General features: G+C 45.2%; 1 protein-coding gene across 1 annotated transcript in view; it reads right to left on the reverse strand.

Annotated features, from left to right (window-relative positions):
* LOC109892761 (polypeptide N-acetylgalactosaminyltransferase 10) overlaps positions 1-13,452 on the reverse strand; it is a 135,308-nt gene that overhangs the window by 12,453 nt on the left and 109,403 nt on the right. Inside the window, exons 5-7 of the mRNA XM_020485524.2 lie at positions 5,203-5,388; positions 4,821-5,004; positions 1,503-1,620 (exon numbers count right to left, since the gene is read on the reverse strand). Coding sequence (XP_020341113.1) covers positions 1,503-1,620; positions 4,821-5,004; positions 5,203-5,388 — 488 coding nt within the window. The remainder of the gene's footprint in view (positions 1-1,502; positions 1,621-4,820; positions 5,005-5,202; positions 5,389-13,452) is intronic.

Genomic DNA, 13,452 nt, shown 5'->3' on the forward strand with positions numbered 1-13,452 from the left:
GTGGGCAGTCTACAATAGAGAACCTATAACACACTACAGCCAATGACAGTTACCAAAGCAGCACTCCATAACCTTTTTCTCTCTCCCCACAGTGGGGCCTAACATATGCATCTGTCAACTGAGGGGTGGGTTTTTGGCAAATGTAAAGTGCTATTTAGAGTTTATTAATGTTACATTAAGATAATACTTTAGCAGATACTCTAATGCATTCGCCTTAAGATAGCTAGGTGAGACAACATATCAATCGTAGCAAGTACATTTCCCCCCCCCAACAAAGTGTTTATCAGCAAAATCAGTGTAAGTCGGACAAGTGCATGTCTTTTCATTGGCTATATTACCAAAGTATCATCTGACAGCAACAAAGAGAATATTCTCTTGTCTCTGCCATGGTATTATTATCCTTTAATATCAGTTTCTCTCTGCATTCCAACAGTGGAGTCACAGCATTACATCGGTAAAAGGCTACAGAATGATCTGAGTGAATTCTGGGCCGCTTTTAACATTTTGGTCTCCGTCCTATTCCCAGACCAGGCTTGAGATCTGTCAAGAGACTAGACGGCGAATCAACCTTTCATTTGACGAGAGGAAGGACGAGAGGATGGGTTGAGCTGCACCCTCTCCAAACTTTACCCAGGGTTTCATGTTTTATTTGGCCAAGCAGAGGAGTGCCACTGACTTTCGGCAGACTTTACTTAGACTGGCAGTACCACTGAGCTGAATATAAGTGAGTCTGCAAGAGCCTTGCTTTAAAACCACAATTAAATTGTTTTGATGAGCTTTCCAAAACACTTTAGCTCCAAAGGGGAAGAGGAGGGCTGGGGATTGGAGACAATGGAGAGACTAGTGCTTTATATGTGTACGAGTCCACATAATAAATGGCTATCCTATGGAATAATTCATAGTGAGGCAGAACTCTAAAGCATAATCTAATATGGTTTCTGAGTATAATGGATGTAGGAGCTCTCGGCGAAGCAGAGCAGATTTGGACCATGAGGTGAAATCTAAATACCAACTTCCACCATTGCCTTAGAGCTCGTTAGTTAATGGGCTTCTGATAAAACTAGGCAGCGGGGGCTTCAGCTTGTTGGTGGTGAGATATGGTGTACTTCAACCCTGGTCCTGGAGAACTACGGGATGTGCAAGCATTTGTTCCAGCCCAGCACTGACCTACCTGACTCAACTAGGCATCTTACCCATTTGCCATTTAGCAGACACTCTTATCCAAAGCAACTTACAGAAGTGAGAGCATACATTTTTGTACTTGTCCCCGGTGAGACTCAAACCTACAACCCTGGAATTGCAAGGGCATGCTTTACCAACTGAGCCACACGGGACCAACTTATTATGAAGTGTTACAGTTGTACTAGGGTTGGAACAAAAGCCTGCACACCCTGTGCATCTCCATGACAAAAAAATAAAAGAACCCAGCTGTAAGCCAATAAGGTAATCTTTCCGAAAACAACAAAACCGTCTTAATGTCCAGTGTCATTGTGGCGTTTTACCTTGAAAGAGATCTCGTACTGCTCTCCTCCCCAGATCTCCAGTCCTGTGTCATATCCTCCCAACTCCCAGAACCACTTTCTGTCCACGGCGAAGAGTCCACCAGCCATCACAGGAGACCTCAAGGACAAGAAGGGGGGGGGGGGTATAAAATGCCAATACCGGTCACACTCATACCCCAACATGATGACACTGTCCTTTAAATCAAATCACTGGTTTCAGACCAGCCAAAAGGACAGGAAGATATACAAATAAAAAGTGTGTAAATCAGTGAGGAAAGGTGGCGGAAATGGCAGGCCCGCGGTTTACAGTAGTCTTTATAGACTGTGCCAGACGAAGGCTTTATAACGCAACTAGACTCAATTTGAGAGTTATGTGCACCAGGCTCAGCTTTTCCCGGGGGGTTCTCTGAACAACACAGAAACAATTAAACCATCAACCACGGCTGAACCTGACTGGCATAATATGTGTCATACTCAATGCATAACGGGAAACAATGACACTCCAGCTCCACTGTAGGATCGCTTCCCTCAAGTGGCTTTGAATGAAAATCAGGGCCTAAGTCTTGCTGTGAACCCCAAGGATGTACACAGAGTGTACAAAACAGACTGACCAGGTGAATCCTGGTGAAAGCTATGATCCCTTATTGATGTCGCAATCCACTTCAAATCAGTGTAGATGAAGGGGAGGAGACAGGTTAAAGAAGGATTTTTAAGCCTCGAGACAATTGGGACCCGTTTCAGGAAACTAGGCGTATGTCGAAGGTCACTACTTCACACGATCGCCACTTGAACGTAATGTAATTCATGTGCCTTAATAACAAACTTGTATGCCATCTGTAAATCCAATAAAATTATCAAAATTACGAGCCTAGTTGGTTTAGCCACAGAAAACAGCAACCTTCCTGCTACCAATGATTGGCTGAGATAATGAGTGGACTGGACATGCCGAGAGATGAGTTCGGATTGGTCTGCCATATATTAGCATGCTTCTGTTTATTTGAGCTGGTTAGTATGTGTAGGTAATCCTGTCTAACGGGGCTTTTTCAAAAATATGTTGTTTAGTAGAACTGCATAAGTGTTGGTCTCCACATTCTGGAGGACCGAGTTTTGAAATCAGTGGAATGAGAGTATGATAGGTAAGGAGAAAACACCGGTCTCTGGATTACATTCTTCAAACTGGGCAACCATGGCATCCGTGACAGAGAGAAGCGTTCAACCATGATGTATACGGGTAAGATAGTCTAGCTAGCTACATTTTCAGATATTACACATTTATAATTTTGACAAAGTCATTTTCATTTCAAGTTAAAGTGTACTGTTAGCTAGCGAGCTAAAGTTAGCTGGCTGGCTCGCTAGCTAACGTTACGTGTATGAGCTTATTATTCGTTTCTCAGACATTTGCTTGGCTAGTTATAGTCTAATGTTAGCTAGCTAACATTGAACCTGGTTGATTAACTACCTGCCGATGTGAGGTCAGAACGTTCGGATCAACCCTTAAAGAGATGGGTTGGGCTAAAGCTTAATAAGAGGGTGTGAACGATGCTGAATAGATGTAGACAAAGAGCTCTCCAGTTGGTACCAAAACATTAAAAAGGCTGTTTTTTAAAAGTGAGGTTACAAGTTTATGGACTTTCAAAGCAGAATTACTTTCCCACTGTTCCTTAAATGCCGTGCATGATATACCATTTTGTAGCTGTCTGCTTCCATCCAACGTAAAAAAAAAAAACACAATTTCAAATTTTGATACATAAGACTGAATCGAGGCGGTTGGTTACAATTGAGACATGGATTATGTATGTGTGCCATTCAGAGAGTGAATGGGGAAAGAAAAGGTTTAAGTGCCTTTGAACGGGGTATGCTAGTAGGTGCCAGGCGCAATGGTTTGAGTGTGTCAAGAACTGCAATGTTGCCGAGTTTTTCACGCTCAACAGTTTCCCCATGTGTGTCAAGAATTGTCCACCACCCAAAGGACATCCAGTTAATGGCAGGCCAGTGGTCGAAAATGGGTAATTGATGAGAGGACAAAGGAGGCTGACACAAATTGTGTAGAGCAACAGACGGGCTACTGTCCATGCCCCGACGGATAGAGGCTGTTCTGAGTGCAAAAGGGGGTGCTGCTCAGTATTAGGAAGGTGTTCTTAATGTTTTGTACACTCAGTGTACATAGTCAGGTCAAAATGTGTGTGTGTGTGTGTGTGTGTGTCAGAGATACACATTTGGCTAAGTATTAATTATGTGTGTATCCATTTGGGGCGAAAAGGGTAGTCATTTGCACCTCCGTCACTCTCTGGACATTCAAACTCATCTGACGGGTTCTAATAAGTCAGAGTTGCAGACAGGTAATGATGAATGTAGTGTTTATCGACAGCCCGTAAAGGCAGACAGGATTTGAGGGGACACACTGGAGAGGTGTCCCTGAATGGAAGGGCTGTCAGAGGGAGACAATTAAACAGGCAACAAGGTGTCCAAATGAGACACACTACTGTCTCCATCTCACATTACAGGTCCTCCCAACAGAACAGGCCCTGGCAACACACACACTTCCCGCATGAACGCCATGGGCTGTCATGGATAACCAGTGGTCCCCTCCATCTCTAAATTGGAGGCAGAGATGAACCCTCACTGGATTGATATTGGAGGGGGGAGAAACGTTTGACATTTCACTGACTCATGAGAGAGAGCCGGACAGGGAGGAAGACAGGCAGGCACACATCTGGGTCCTCCGTTAGGATGATCAATCAAGGAAACAGGGCAGAAAGTGGGAGGCTGGAAGCTCAGAGCATTCCGGGGCTTCCCAAGCATTAGGAAAAATCCTGAAGTAGCTAGAACGGTAACAGCCAAGTTCAGTTTTTTTTTTATCATCCAAGGGCAAATGGTTCTGTTTTGGAGCATTCAAAAAGGTAGAAGTCTTTGGCAGTCAACAACCGTGAACCTGCAGGCTGCACCGCACAGATAAGGAAGGTAACCGTGGAGACAGTGATGTTTTATGTAAAGCACTTATCAAAATAGGTCTGCTCGTCCGACGTTACTCCCTCACTGGTGCCATGTCGTTCCTATTCCACCCCTCCCTCCATCACTCAGATTTTCATCATGCTATCCTGTATCACTGTAAGAATTAGAATCCCATTTAATCGACCATGAATATTCAGAGTCACAATTTACTTGAGGGAAGCCTCATCTTGCAATGAAAGATGGGAGAATATTGTCTAACAGGCCAGTAGCCATGGAGTCCTTCACACCAGCAAGGACTTGACTTTTATCCCCCCCATGTGCTGATTTGCTGGGCCCTGATGTGTTGTCTGGTCCAGTAATACTCACTCGAAGGGTTCGCTAGAGTCCTCTTTTGACAGCTCAGAGGGGATGGGGATGCGTTTGTAGTACATCTCCCAGTCAAACGCTCCTCGCATGGCGTCACCGGCCTGTGTCTCGTAACCAAAGTTGTCATGGTCGATCACGTCGATCATCGGACAGACAATGGACTTCCTGTTTGTGGCAATACGGTCTGAGAGAGCGAGAGAGAAAGAGGTACACGGCCAAAGTCAAACAAACATCAGGGTTACCGTGAAATGTCCCCCCTTTGGACAAGGTAATGGGCACATTGTACAGATCAGTAATTATATTCTAGTATATTCATCTACCACAGAATGACCAGAAAGCAACTCCATAGCAAAGCTCACTGTGTTCGAACAGAATGACTCACCAAGCAGCGGGGGCAGCCAGTTGATGTTGGCTTCACAGTGCGAGTCGAGGAAAGTGATGACCTCTCCCTTGGCGGCTGCCGCCCCCAGCAGACGTGTCCTGATGAGCCCCTCTCTCTTCTTGGTGCGCAAGATCCTCACCTTGGGCATCCGCACCATGTACTCCTCCAGAGACGCCTTAAGGTGCTCTACAGGGAGAGAGACGAGTTACAACACACACAGAACATGCATGCAGACACACATATTCACACTGCATCGCTTTAGTAAGGACTCCAGGAGCCCTGGAGGACACATCCATCCACGCAAAAGGACAAACACACATATGAAAACAGATTTCTTTCAGGTGCTTTGTGGACAAGGAGAGATTAACATGCGCCTGGAGAGTGGTTAATGAGGAACGGTGTGCATTAAGACATGGCCAAAGAAGACCTTCGACTGCTGCAGTGAGTGCTTACAAAAGCATGCTTCCCCACATGAATATAAAGAAAAAGTCTATAGGCATAACAGACATGGACAGCTGCTTCAACAAACATGTCAAAGGGCTCTGATGCTGATTTTTGAGCACATGTGCTCCTAAGTTGAAAAATCTGTAGGAGCATATTACAGAAATGTAGGAGTACACTGAAAAATATTCTAGGTATTAATCCATTACAGTCTAAGCCGGGGGAGGGGGTTCTACAACGGCTCATTTTGCTATTTGATTATTGAATTTTAATAACCCTTGAAGTATCAAAATAAAAGAAATCATTTTTTTGATCAAACATTTATTTTGGCTTTACTGCTATTAGGCCATAGAAACGCATTAAATAACAGATTCACAAAATGGACCAACAGATAGTCTCCTGAAAAAATCTAAAGGAAGTTTGTTCTTTAGTGTGTGTCCTATATCTGAGTGATAAAAAAAGATCAGGAAATAGATAGATATAGATCTATAGATATCTACATATCTATATAGATATATCTACATCTATATCCATATCCACATACACAGTGGCAAGAAAAAGTAAAGGAGTCTAATCATCAATGAGACGAGATTGGAGATGTTGGTTAGAGCTGCACTCACAAAATTAGAGTTTGCTATTCACAAGAACCATTGCCTGATGTGAACCATGCCTCGAACAAAAGATCTCAGAAGACCTAAGATTATGAATTGTATATTTGCATAAAGCTGGAAAGGGTTACAAAAGGATCTCTAAAAGCCTTGATGTTCATCAGTCCACAGTAAGATAAATTGTCTATAAATGGAGAAAGTTCAGCACTGTTGCTACTCTCCCTAGGAGTGGCCATCCTGCAAAGACGACTGCAAGAACACAGCACAGAATGCTCAATGAGGTTAAGAAGAATCCTAGAGTGTCAGCTAAAGACTTACAGAAATCTCTGGAACATGCTAACATCTCTGTTGAGGAGTCTACATCAACACTAAACAAGAATGGTGTTCATGGGAGGACACCACGGAAGAAGCCACTGCTGTCCCAAAAAAAAAAAACTTTGCTGCACTTCTGAAGTTTGCAAAAGTGCACCTGGATATTCCATAGCGCTACTGGCAAAATATTCTGTGGACAGATGAAACTACAGTTGAGTTGTTTGGAAGGAACACACTGTGTGGAGAGAAAAAAAGGCACAGCACACCAACATCAAAACCACATCCCAACTGTAAAGTATGGTGGAGGTAGCATCATGGTTTGGGGCTGCATTGCTGCCTCAGGGCCTGGACAGCTTGCCATCATCGACAGAAAAATGAATTCCCAAGTTTATCAATACATTTTGCAAAATAATGTTAGGCTATCTGCCTGCAAATTGAAGCTCAACAGGACAACGACCCAAAACACAGAAGAAGCCATTCTGTTGTTGATTTACAACAGAAGAAAATACACCTTCTGGAGTGGCCCAGAAAAGAGCCAAGATGGCGTAGCAGTCAGATGCTTTGTCCTGTCGTGTCCCTATTCTTTTTATCCCCGGATTCCCACCGCAAACTGAACATTTTCATCTGGATCTTCACAACTAGCTAAACGCAACCCCGGATGACTTCTCCTGGCTAGCGTTTTCATCCACTTTGCTTGAAGCTAGCCCGGCCAGAGCTCCTGTGCTACCACCGAAGCATACACCTGGGCTACAATATCTGGACCCCTTCTACAGCCGGTACGGGGCATGGAACCCCGCAGATCCCCTACGACTGGAATACAAACATAATCTGCCCGAGGACTCCAAAAGGCCCCTCAGGCGCGACACCCGCTGAAGGCCCATTATGCTAACCAGCTAGGCCTGCTAGCTACCTAGAGCTACTTGGAACCCTACTAATTCCACGACCGGTCTATCGACGTCACCGCATGAAGAGGCAAAAACAGACTTAACCGCATTGCGACGTTCCCCCAAAGGCTAACTTTCTAGCCCCTGCTATCTGCTTGCTTGCTAACCTGGCCTACTAACTGCTAGCCTGCCCCGGTCTACTAACTGCTAGCTTGTTTAGCCCCGGTCTGATAACTGCTAGCTTGTTTAGCCCCGGCCTACTAAACTGTTAGCAGGCCTGTGCTAACAAGCTAACAGTCTGAATCGCCGTGTCCACAGCCAGCCCAACCACTCACTGGACCCATATTTATTTTCAATCTCTTTTCGATTTTTAATTTGATTATACCTTCCGGTAACCTGCCTCACCCAATGTGATACGGAATAGCTATTATTTTTTATTGTATAATACATTCAAGAACCTCAAGAAGCTAACCAGTTAATTAGCTACAAGCTGTTTAGTCATTGTTAGCCACTGCTAGCGGCTTTTACCTTCTGCACAGCCAGCCCTATTTTTAGCCTGGATAATACTCGCCAGTCTACCAGTATCGAACACTCTCCACAACAACGCCGGATTCCTGCCGTAATCCCTGGACCACTACTTCTGATCTTCACAGCTAGCTTGCACCCAGTACCGAAGCTATCCCTGAGGCCCACCTCCCGGCCTACTCAGCTGTTCACCCGAACCCCACTCATACACGGCTAGAGCCCAATACTCCACCGGATCCTTGCTGTAAACTCTGGACCTTGGCTAACGCCACTGCCACGAAGCTAGCACCAGTTAGCCGTGAGCCAGGCACATCTCCCTGCTAGCAAGCTAAATTCTACAATACCTCTTTCGCCATCTGGCTTGGATTCTCTGTCGACCACCACGACTGGTCTGCCGACGAATACTCCATCCGCTGTGCCTTCACAACCGGCCTCAGTCAGAGCAGAGCAGACGACCCCCCCCCCCCCCCCCCCCCCCCCCCCCCCCCCCCACCCTCCTTTGTCCCTCCTCCCACACATGCGGTGACCTCACCCATTATAACCAGCATGTTCAGAGATACAACCTCTCTTATCTCTCAGTGCCTGGGCTTACCTCCGCTGTACCCGCACCCCACCATACCCGTCTGCACATTATGCCCTGAATATATTCTACCACGCCTATAAATCTGCTCCTTTTATTCCCTGTCCCCAACGCTCTAGGCGACCAGTTTTGATAGCCTTTAGCCGCACCCTCATCCTACTCCTCCTCTGTTCCTCGGGTAATGTGGAGGTAAACCGAGGCCCTGCATGTCCCCAGGCACCCTCATTTGTTGACCTCTGATTGAAAAAGCCTTGGTTTCATGTATGTCAACATCAGAAGCCTCCTCCTTAAGTTTGTTTTACTCACTGATTTAGCACACTCTGCCAACCCTGATGTCCTTGCTGTGTCTGAATCCTGGCTTAGGAAGGCCACCAAAAATTCTGAGATTTCCATACCCAACTATAACATTTTCAGTCAAGATAGAACTGCCAAAGGGGGAGGAGTTGCAATCTACTGCAGAGATAGAACTTTGCAGGCTGTCATACTTTCCAGGTCTATGCCCAAACAGTTCGAACTTCTAATTTTTAAAATTAATCTCTCCAGAAATAAGTCTCTCACTGTTGCCGCCTGCTACCGACCCCTCTCAGCTCCCAGCTGTGCCCTGGACACCATCTGTGAATTGATCGCCCCCCCCATCTAGCTTCAGAGTTTGTTCTGTTAGGTGACCTAAACTGGAATATGCTTAACACCCCGGCAGTCCTACAATCTAAGCTAGATGCCCTCAATCTCACACAAATCATCAAGGAACCCACCAGGTACAACCCTAACTCTGTAAACATGGGCACCCTAATTGACATTATCCTGACCAACTTGCCCTCCAAATACACCTCTGCTGTCTTCAATCAGGATCTCAGCGATCACTGCCTCATTGCCTGTATCCGCTACGGGTCCGCGGTCAAACGACCACCCCTCATCACTGTCAAACGCTCCCTAAAACACTTCTGCGAGCAGGCCTTTCTAATCGACCTGGCCCGGGTATCCTGGAAGGACATTGACCTCATCCCGTCAGTTGAGGATGCCTGGTCATTCTTTAAAAGTAACTTCCTCACCATCTTAGACAAGCATGCTCTGTTCAAAAAATGCAGAACTAAGAACAGATATAGCCCTTGGTTCACTCCATACCAGACTGCCCTCGACCAGCACAAAAACATCCTGTGGCAGACTGCAATAGCATCGAATAGTCCCCGCGATATGCAACTGTCCAGGGAAGTCAGGAACCAATACACGCAGTCAGTCAGGAAAGCAAAGGCCTGTTTTTTCAAGCAGAAATGTGCATCCTGTAGCTCTAACTCGAAAAAAGTTCTGGGACACTGTAAAGTCCATGGAGAACAAGAGCACCTCCTCCCAGTTGCCCACTGCAATGAGGCTAGGTAACACGGTCACCACCGATGAATCCATGATTATCGAAAACTTCAACAAGCATTTCTCAGCAGCTGGCCATGCCTTCCTCCTGGCTACTCCAACCTCGGCCAACAGCCCCCCCCCCCCCCCCGCAGAACCTGGACCCATACAAATCAGCTGGTCTTAACAATCTGGACCCTCTACTTCTGAAACTGTCCGGCGCCATTGTCACAATCCCTATTACCAGCCTGTTCAACCTCTCCTTCGTATCATCTGAGATCCCCAAGGATTGGAAAGCTGCCGCGGTAATCCCCCTCTTCAAAAGGGGGAGACACCCTGGACCCAAACTGTTACAGACCTATATCCATCCTGCCCTGCCTATCTAAGGTCTTCAAAAGCCAAGTCAACAAACAGATCACTGACCATCTCGAAACCACCGTACCTTCTCCGCTGTGCAATCCGGTTTCCGAGCCGGTCACGCTCAAGGTACTAAACGATATCATAACCGCCATCGATAAAAGACAGTACTGTGCAGCAGTCTTCATCGACCTGGCCAAGGCTTTCGACTCTGTCAATCACCATATTCTTATCGGCAGACTCAGTAGCCTCCGTTTTTCTAATGACTGCCTTGCCTGGTTCACCAACTACTTTGCAGACAGAGTTCAGTGTGTCAAATCGGAGGGCATGTTTTCCAGTCCTCTGGCAGTCTCTATGGGGGTACCACAGGGTACAATTCTCGGGCCGACTCTTTTCTCTGTATATTCAATGTTGCTCTTGCTGCGGGCGATTCCCTGATCCACCTCTACGCAGACGAACCCATTCTGTATACTTCTGGCCCTTCCTTGGACACTGTGCTATCTAACCCCCAAACGAGCTTCAATGCCATACAACACCCCTTCCGTGGCCTCCAACTGCTCTTAAACGCTAGTAAAACCAAATGTATGCTTTTCAACCGTTCGCTGCCTGCACCCGCACGCCCGACCTAGCATCACCACCCTGGATGGTTCCGACCTAGAATATGTGGACATCTATAAGTACCTAGGTGTCTGGCTAGACTGCAAACTCTCCTTCCAGACTCATATCAAACATCTCCAATCCAAAATCAAATCTAGAGTCGGCTTTCTATTTCGCAACAAAGCCTCCTTCACTCACGCCGCAAAACTTACCCTAGTAAAACTGACAATCCTACCGATCGTCGACTTCGGCGATGTCATCTACAAAATAGCTTCCAATACTCTACTCAGCAAACTGGATGCAGTTTATCACAGTGCCATCCGTTTTGTTACTAAAGCATCTTATACCACCCACCACTGCGACCTGTATGCTCTAGTCGGCTGGCCCTTGCTACATGTTCGTCGCCAGACCCACTGGCTCCAGGTCATCTACAAGTATGCTAGGTAAAGCTCCGCCTTATCTCAGTTCACTGGTCACGATAGCAACACCCACCCGTAGCACGCGCTCCAGAAGGTGTATCCCATTGATCATCCCTAAAGCCAAAACCTCATTTGGCCACCTTTCCTTCCAGTTCTCTGCTGCCTGCGACTGGAACGAATTGCAAAAATCTTTGAAGTTGGAGACTTATCTCCCTCACCAACTTTAAACATCTGCTATCTGAGCAGCTAACCGATCGCTGTAGCTGTACATAGTCCATCGGTATATAGCCCACCCAATTTACCTACCTCATCCCCATACGGTTTTTATTTAATTTACTGCTCTTTTGCACACCAGAGTCCTGACCCTCAACCCGATTGAGATGCTGCGACATGACCTCAAGAGAGCAGTTCACACCAGACATCCCAAAAATATTGCTGAACTGAAAAAGTTTTGTAAAGAGGAATGGTCTAAAATTCCACCTGACCGTTGTGCAGGTCTGATCTGCAACTACAGAAAATGTTTGGTTGAGGTTATTACTGCCAAAGGAGGGTCAACCAGTTATTAAATCCAAGGGTTCACATACTTTATCCACCTTGCACTGTGAATGTTTACACAGTGTGTTCAATAAAGACATAAAAAAACGTATATTTGTTTGTGTGTAGTTTAAGAAAACTGTTTGTCTATTTTTGTGACCTAGATGAAGATCAGATCAAATGTTATGAACAATTTATGCAGAAATCCAGGCATTTCCAAAGGGTTCACATTCTTTTTCTTGCCACTGTATATAATATATATATATTTTTTACATGAATTTAACCCCTTATTTTTGGCCCTAAACAGTCGAAGCTACTAAGCTACAGTGCATTCGGAAGGTATTCAGACCCCTTTTAGAATAAGGCTGTAACGTAACAAAATGTGGATAAAGCGAAAGGGTCTGAATACTTTCTGAATGCACAGTATACCTTCATACATTTTTCAACTGGTTCCCGGGGACCTCCAGACGAGTCATGAAAATGACATCCTAGAGCAAAACCACCAACGTGTTTGTGAGAGTCTATTAGTGCGTAGCCCAAACTTTTCGGACACAACAGACAGAAGTTGGCAGATCGACGATACCAACTTCAGACAATTCCCAAGACACTTGTGGGCGTCGTAGAGCAAAATGGAGAACATCATTATGTTCTTGATTGTCTCATCTTTCCATAGAAGAAACACTAGACGATTTTGTAAGACTGATTTTCAGGATGTCTCATGGTCTGACAAACACCACTCTAGCTCTTTCACCACAGATGTGGAAGTGCGACATCGGCGGATACGGTGCAGAGATGCATCCAATGCAAAAAAACAGATACCTCTAGCTTAAACTGATGGATTTTTATGGGGAGTTTTCATTATGCTAATTAGATTTCCACAGGGAAATTTACGAGCATATGCGACCAAAATGGTAGCACTGTAGAGCCCTGTGTCATGGCCATACTAATCCCTCGAGACCTTATTATTTTACTGTCAATGCTTAAAAAAGAGAGACTTCTACAGCACAGGACTCAAATCACTTAATTTGTAGTCTTCACTCTTCAGTGAGTATCTTTAGTAAGACAATTAACATATTGGCAATGTTATAATACCAAGAGGATGGGTTAAATTGTGACAAAAGATATTTAAGCATTCATTTAGAAATGTAATTTAGAGCGTAGATAAATAGCCTCAAGAACTACTCTCGCATAGAAGGTTATTGGTAGTGGTGTTTTTTCAACATGTTTCTCCCGATCTCAAATATATTTTCAGAGCAGTAGCAACACCGCTTAATCAATCCAGGTGAGTTAAACGGAAGCCTACATTCAGTTCACAGAGAACATTCTCTTTTACAATAACCACCTGGCCATTCTGACTGGATAATATAACATGTCGTATTTGGAATTTGATGTTCTCCGTTCGCCCCATGCTTCAAGGTCAGTGTGTAACAGAAAGACAAACACCATCTATGTGCAACCAAATTAACTCAACACTGATTACATCAAATTCACATTAAGGCCCTCATTATGGATTAAGGCGATTGAAGGCAAATTTCCATCAAACCTCTCCTCACACTAACCATCACCTCCCTCTTCCAGCCACAGAGGAGAGTCCCATATCCTCTCTCTTCAATATACTTGAGCAAGCCAGTAATGAAATCCATCCGATTCTC

The sequence above is a fragment of the Oncorhynchus kisutch genome, linkage group LG6 (genome assembly GCF_002021735.2).
Source record: "Oncorhynchus kisutch isolate 150728-3 linkage group LG6, Okis_V2, whole genome shotgun sequence".
Classification (NCBI taxonomy): domain Eukaryota; kingdom Metazoa; phylum Chordata; class Actinopteri; order Salmoniformes; family Salmonidae; genus Oncorhynchus; species Oncorhynchus kisutch.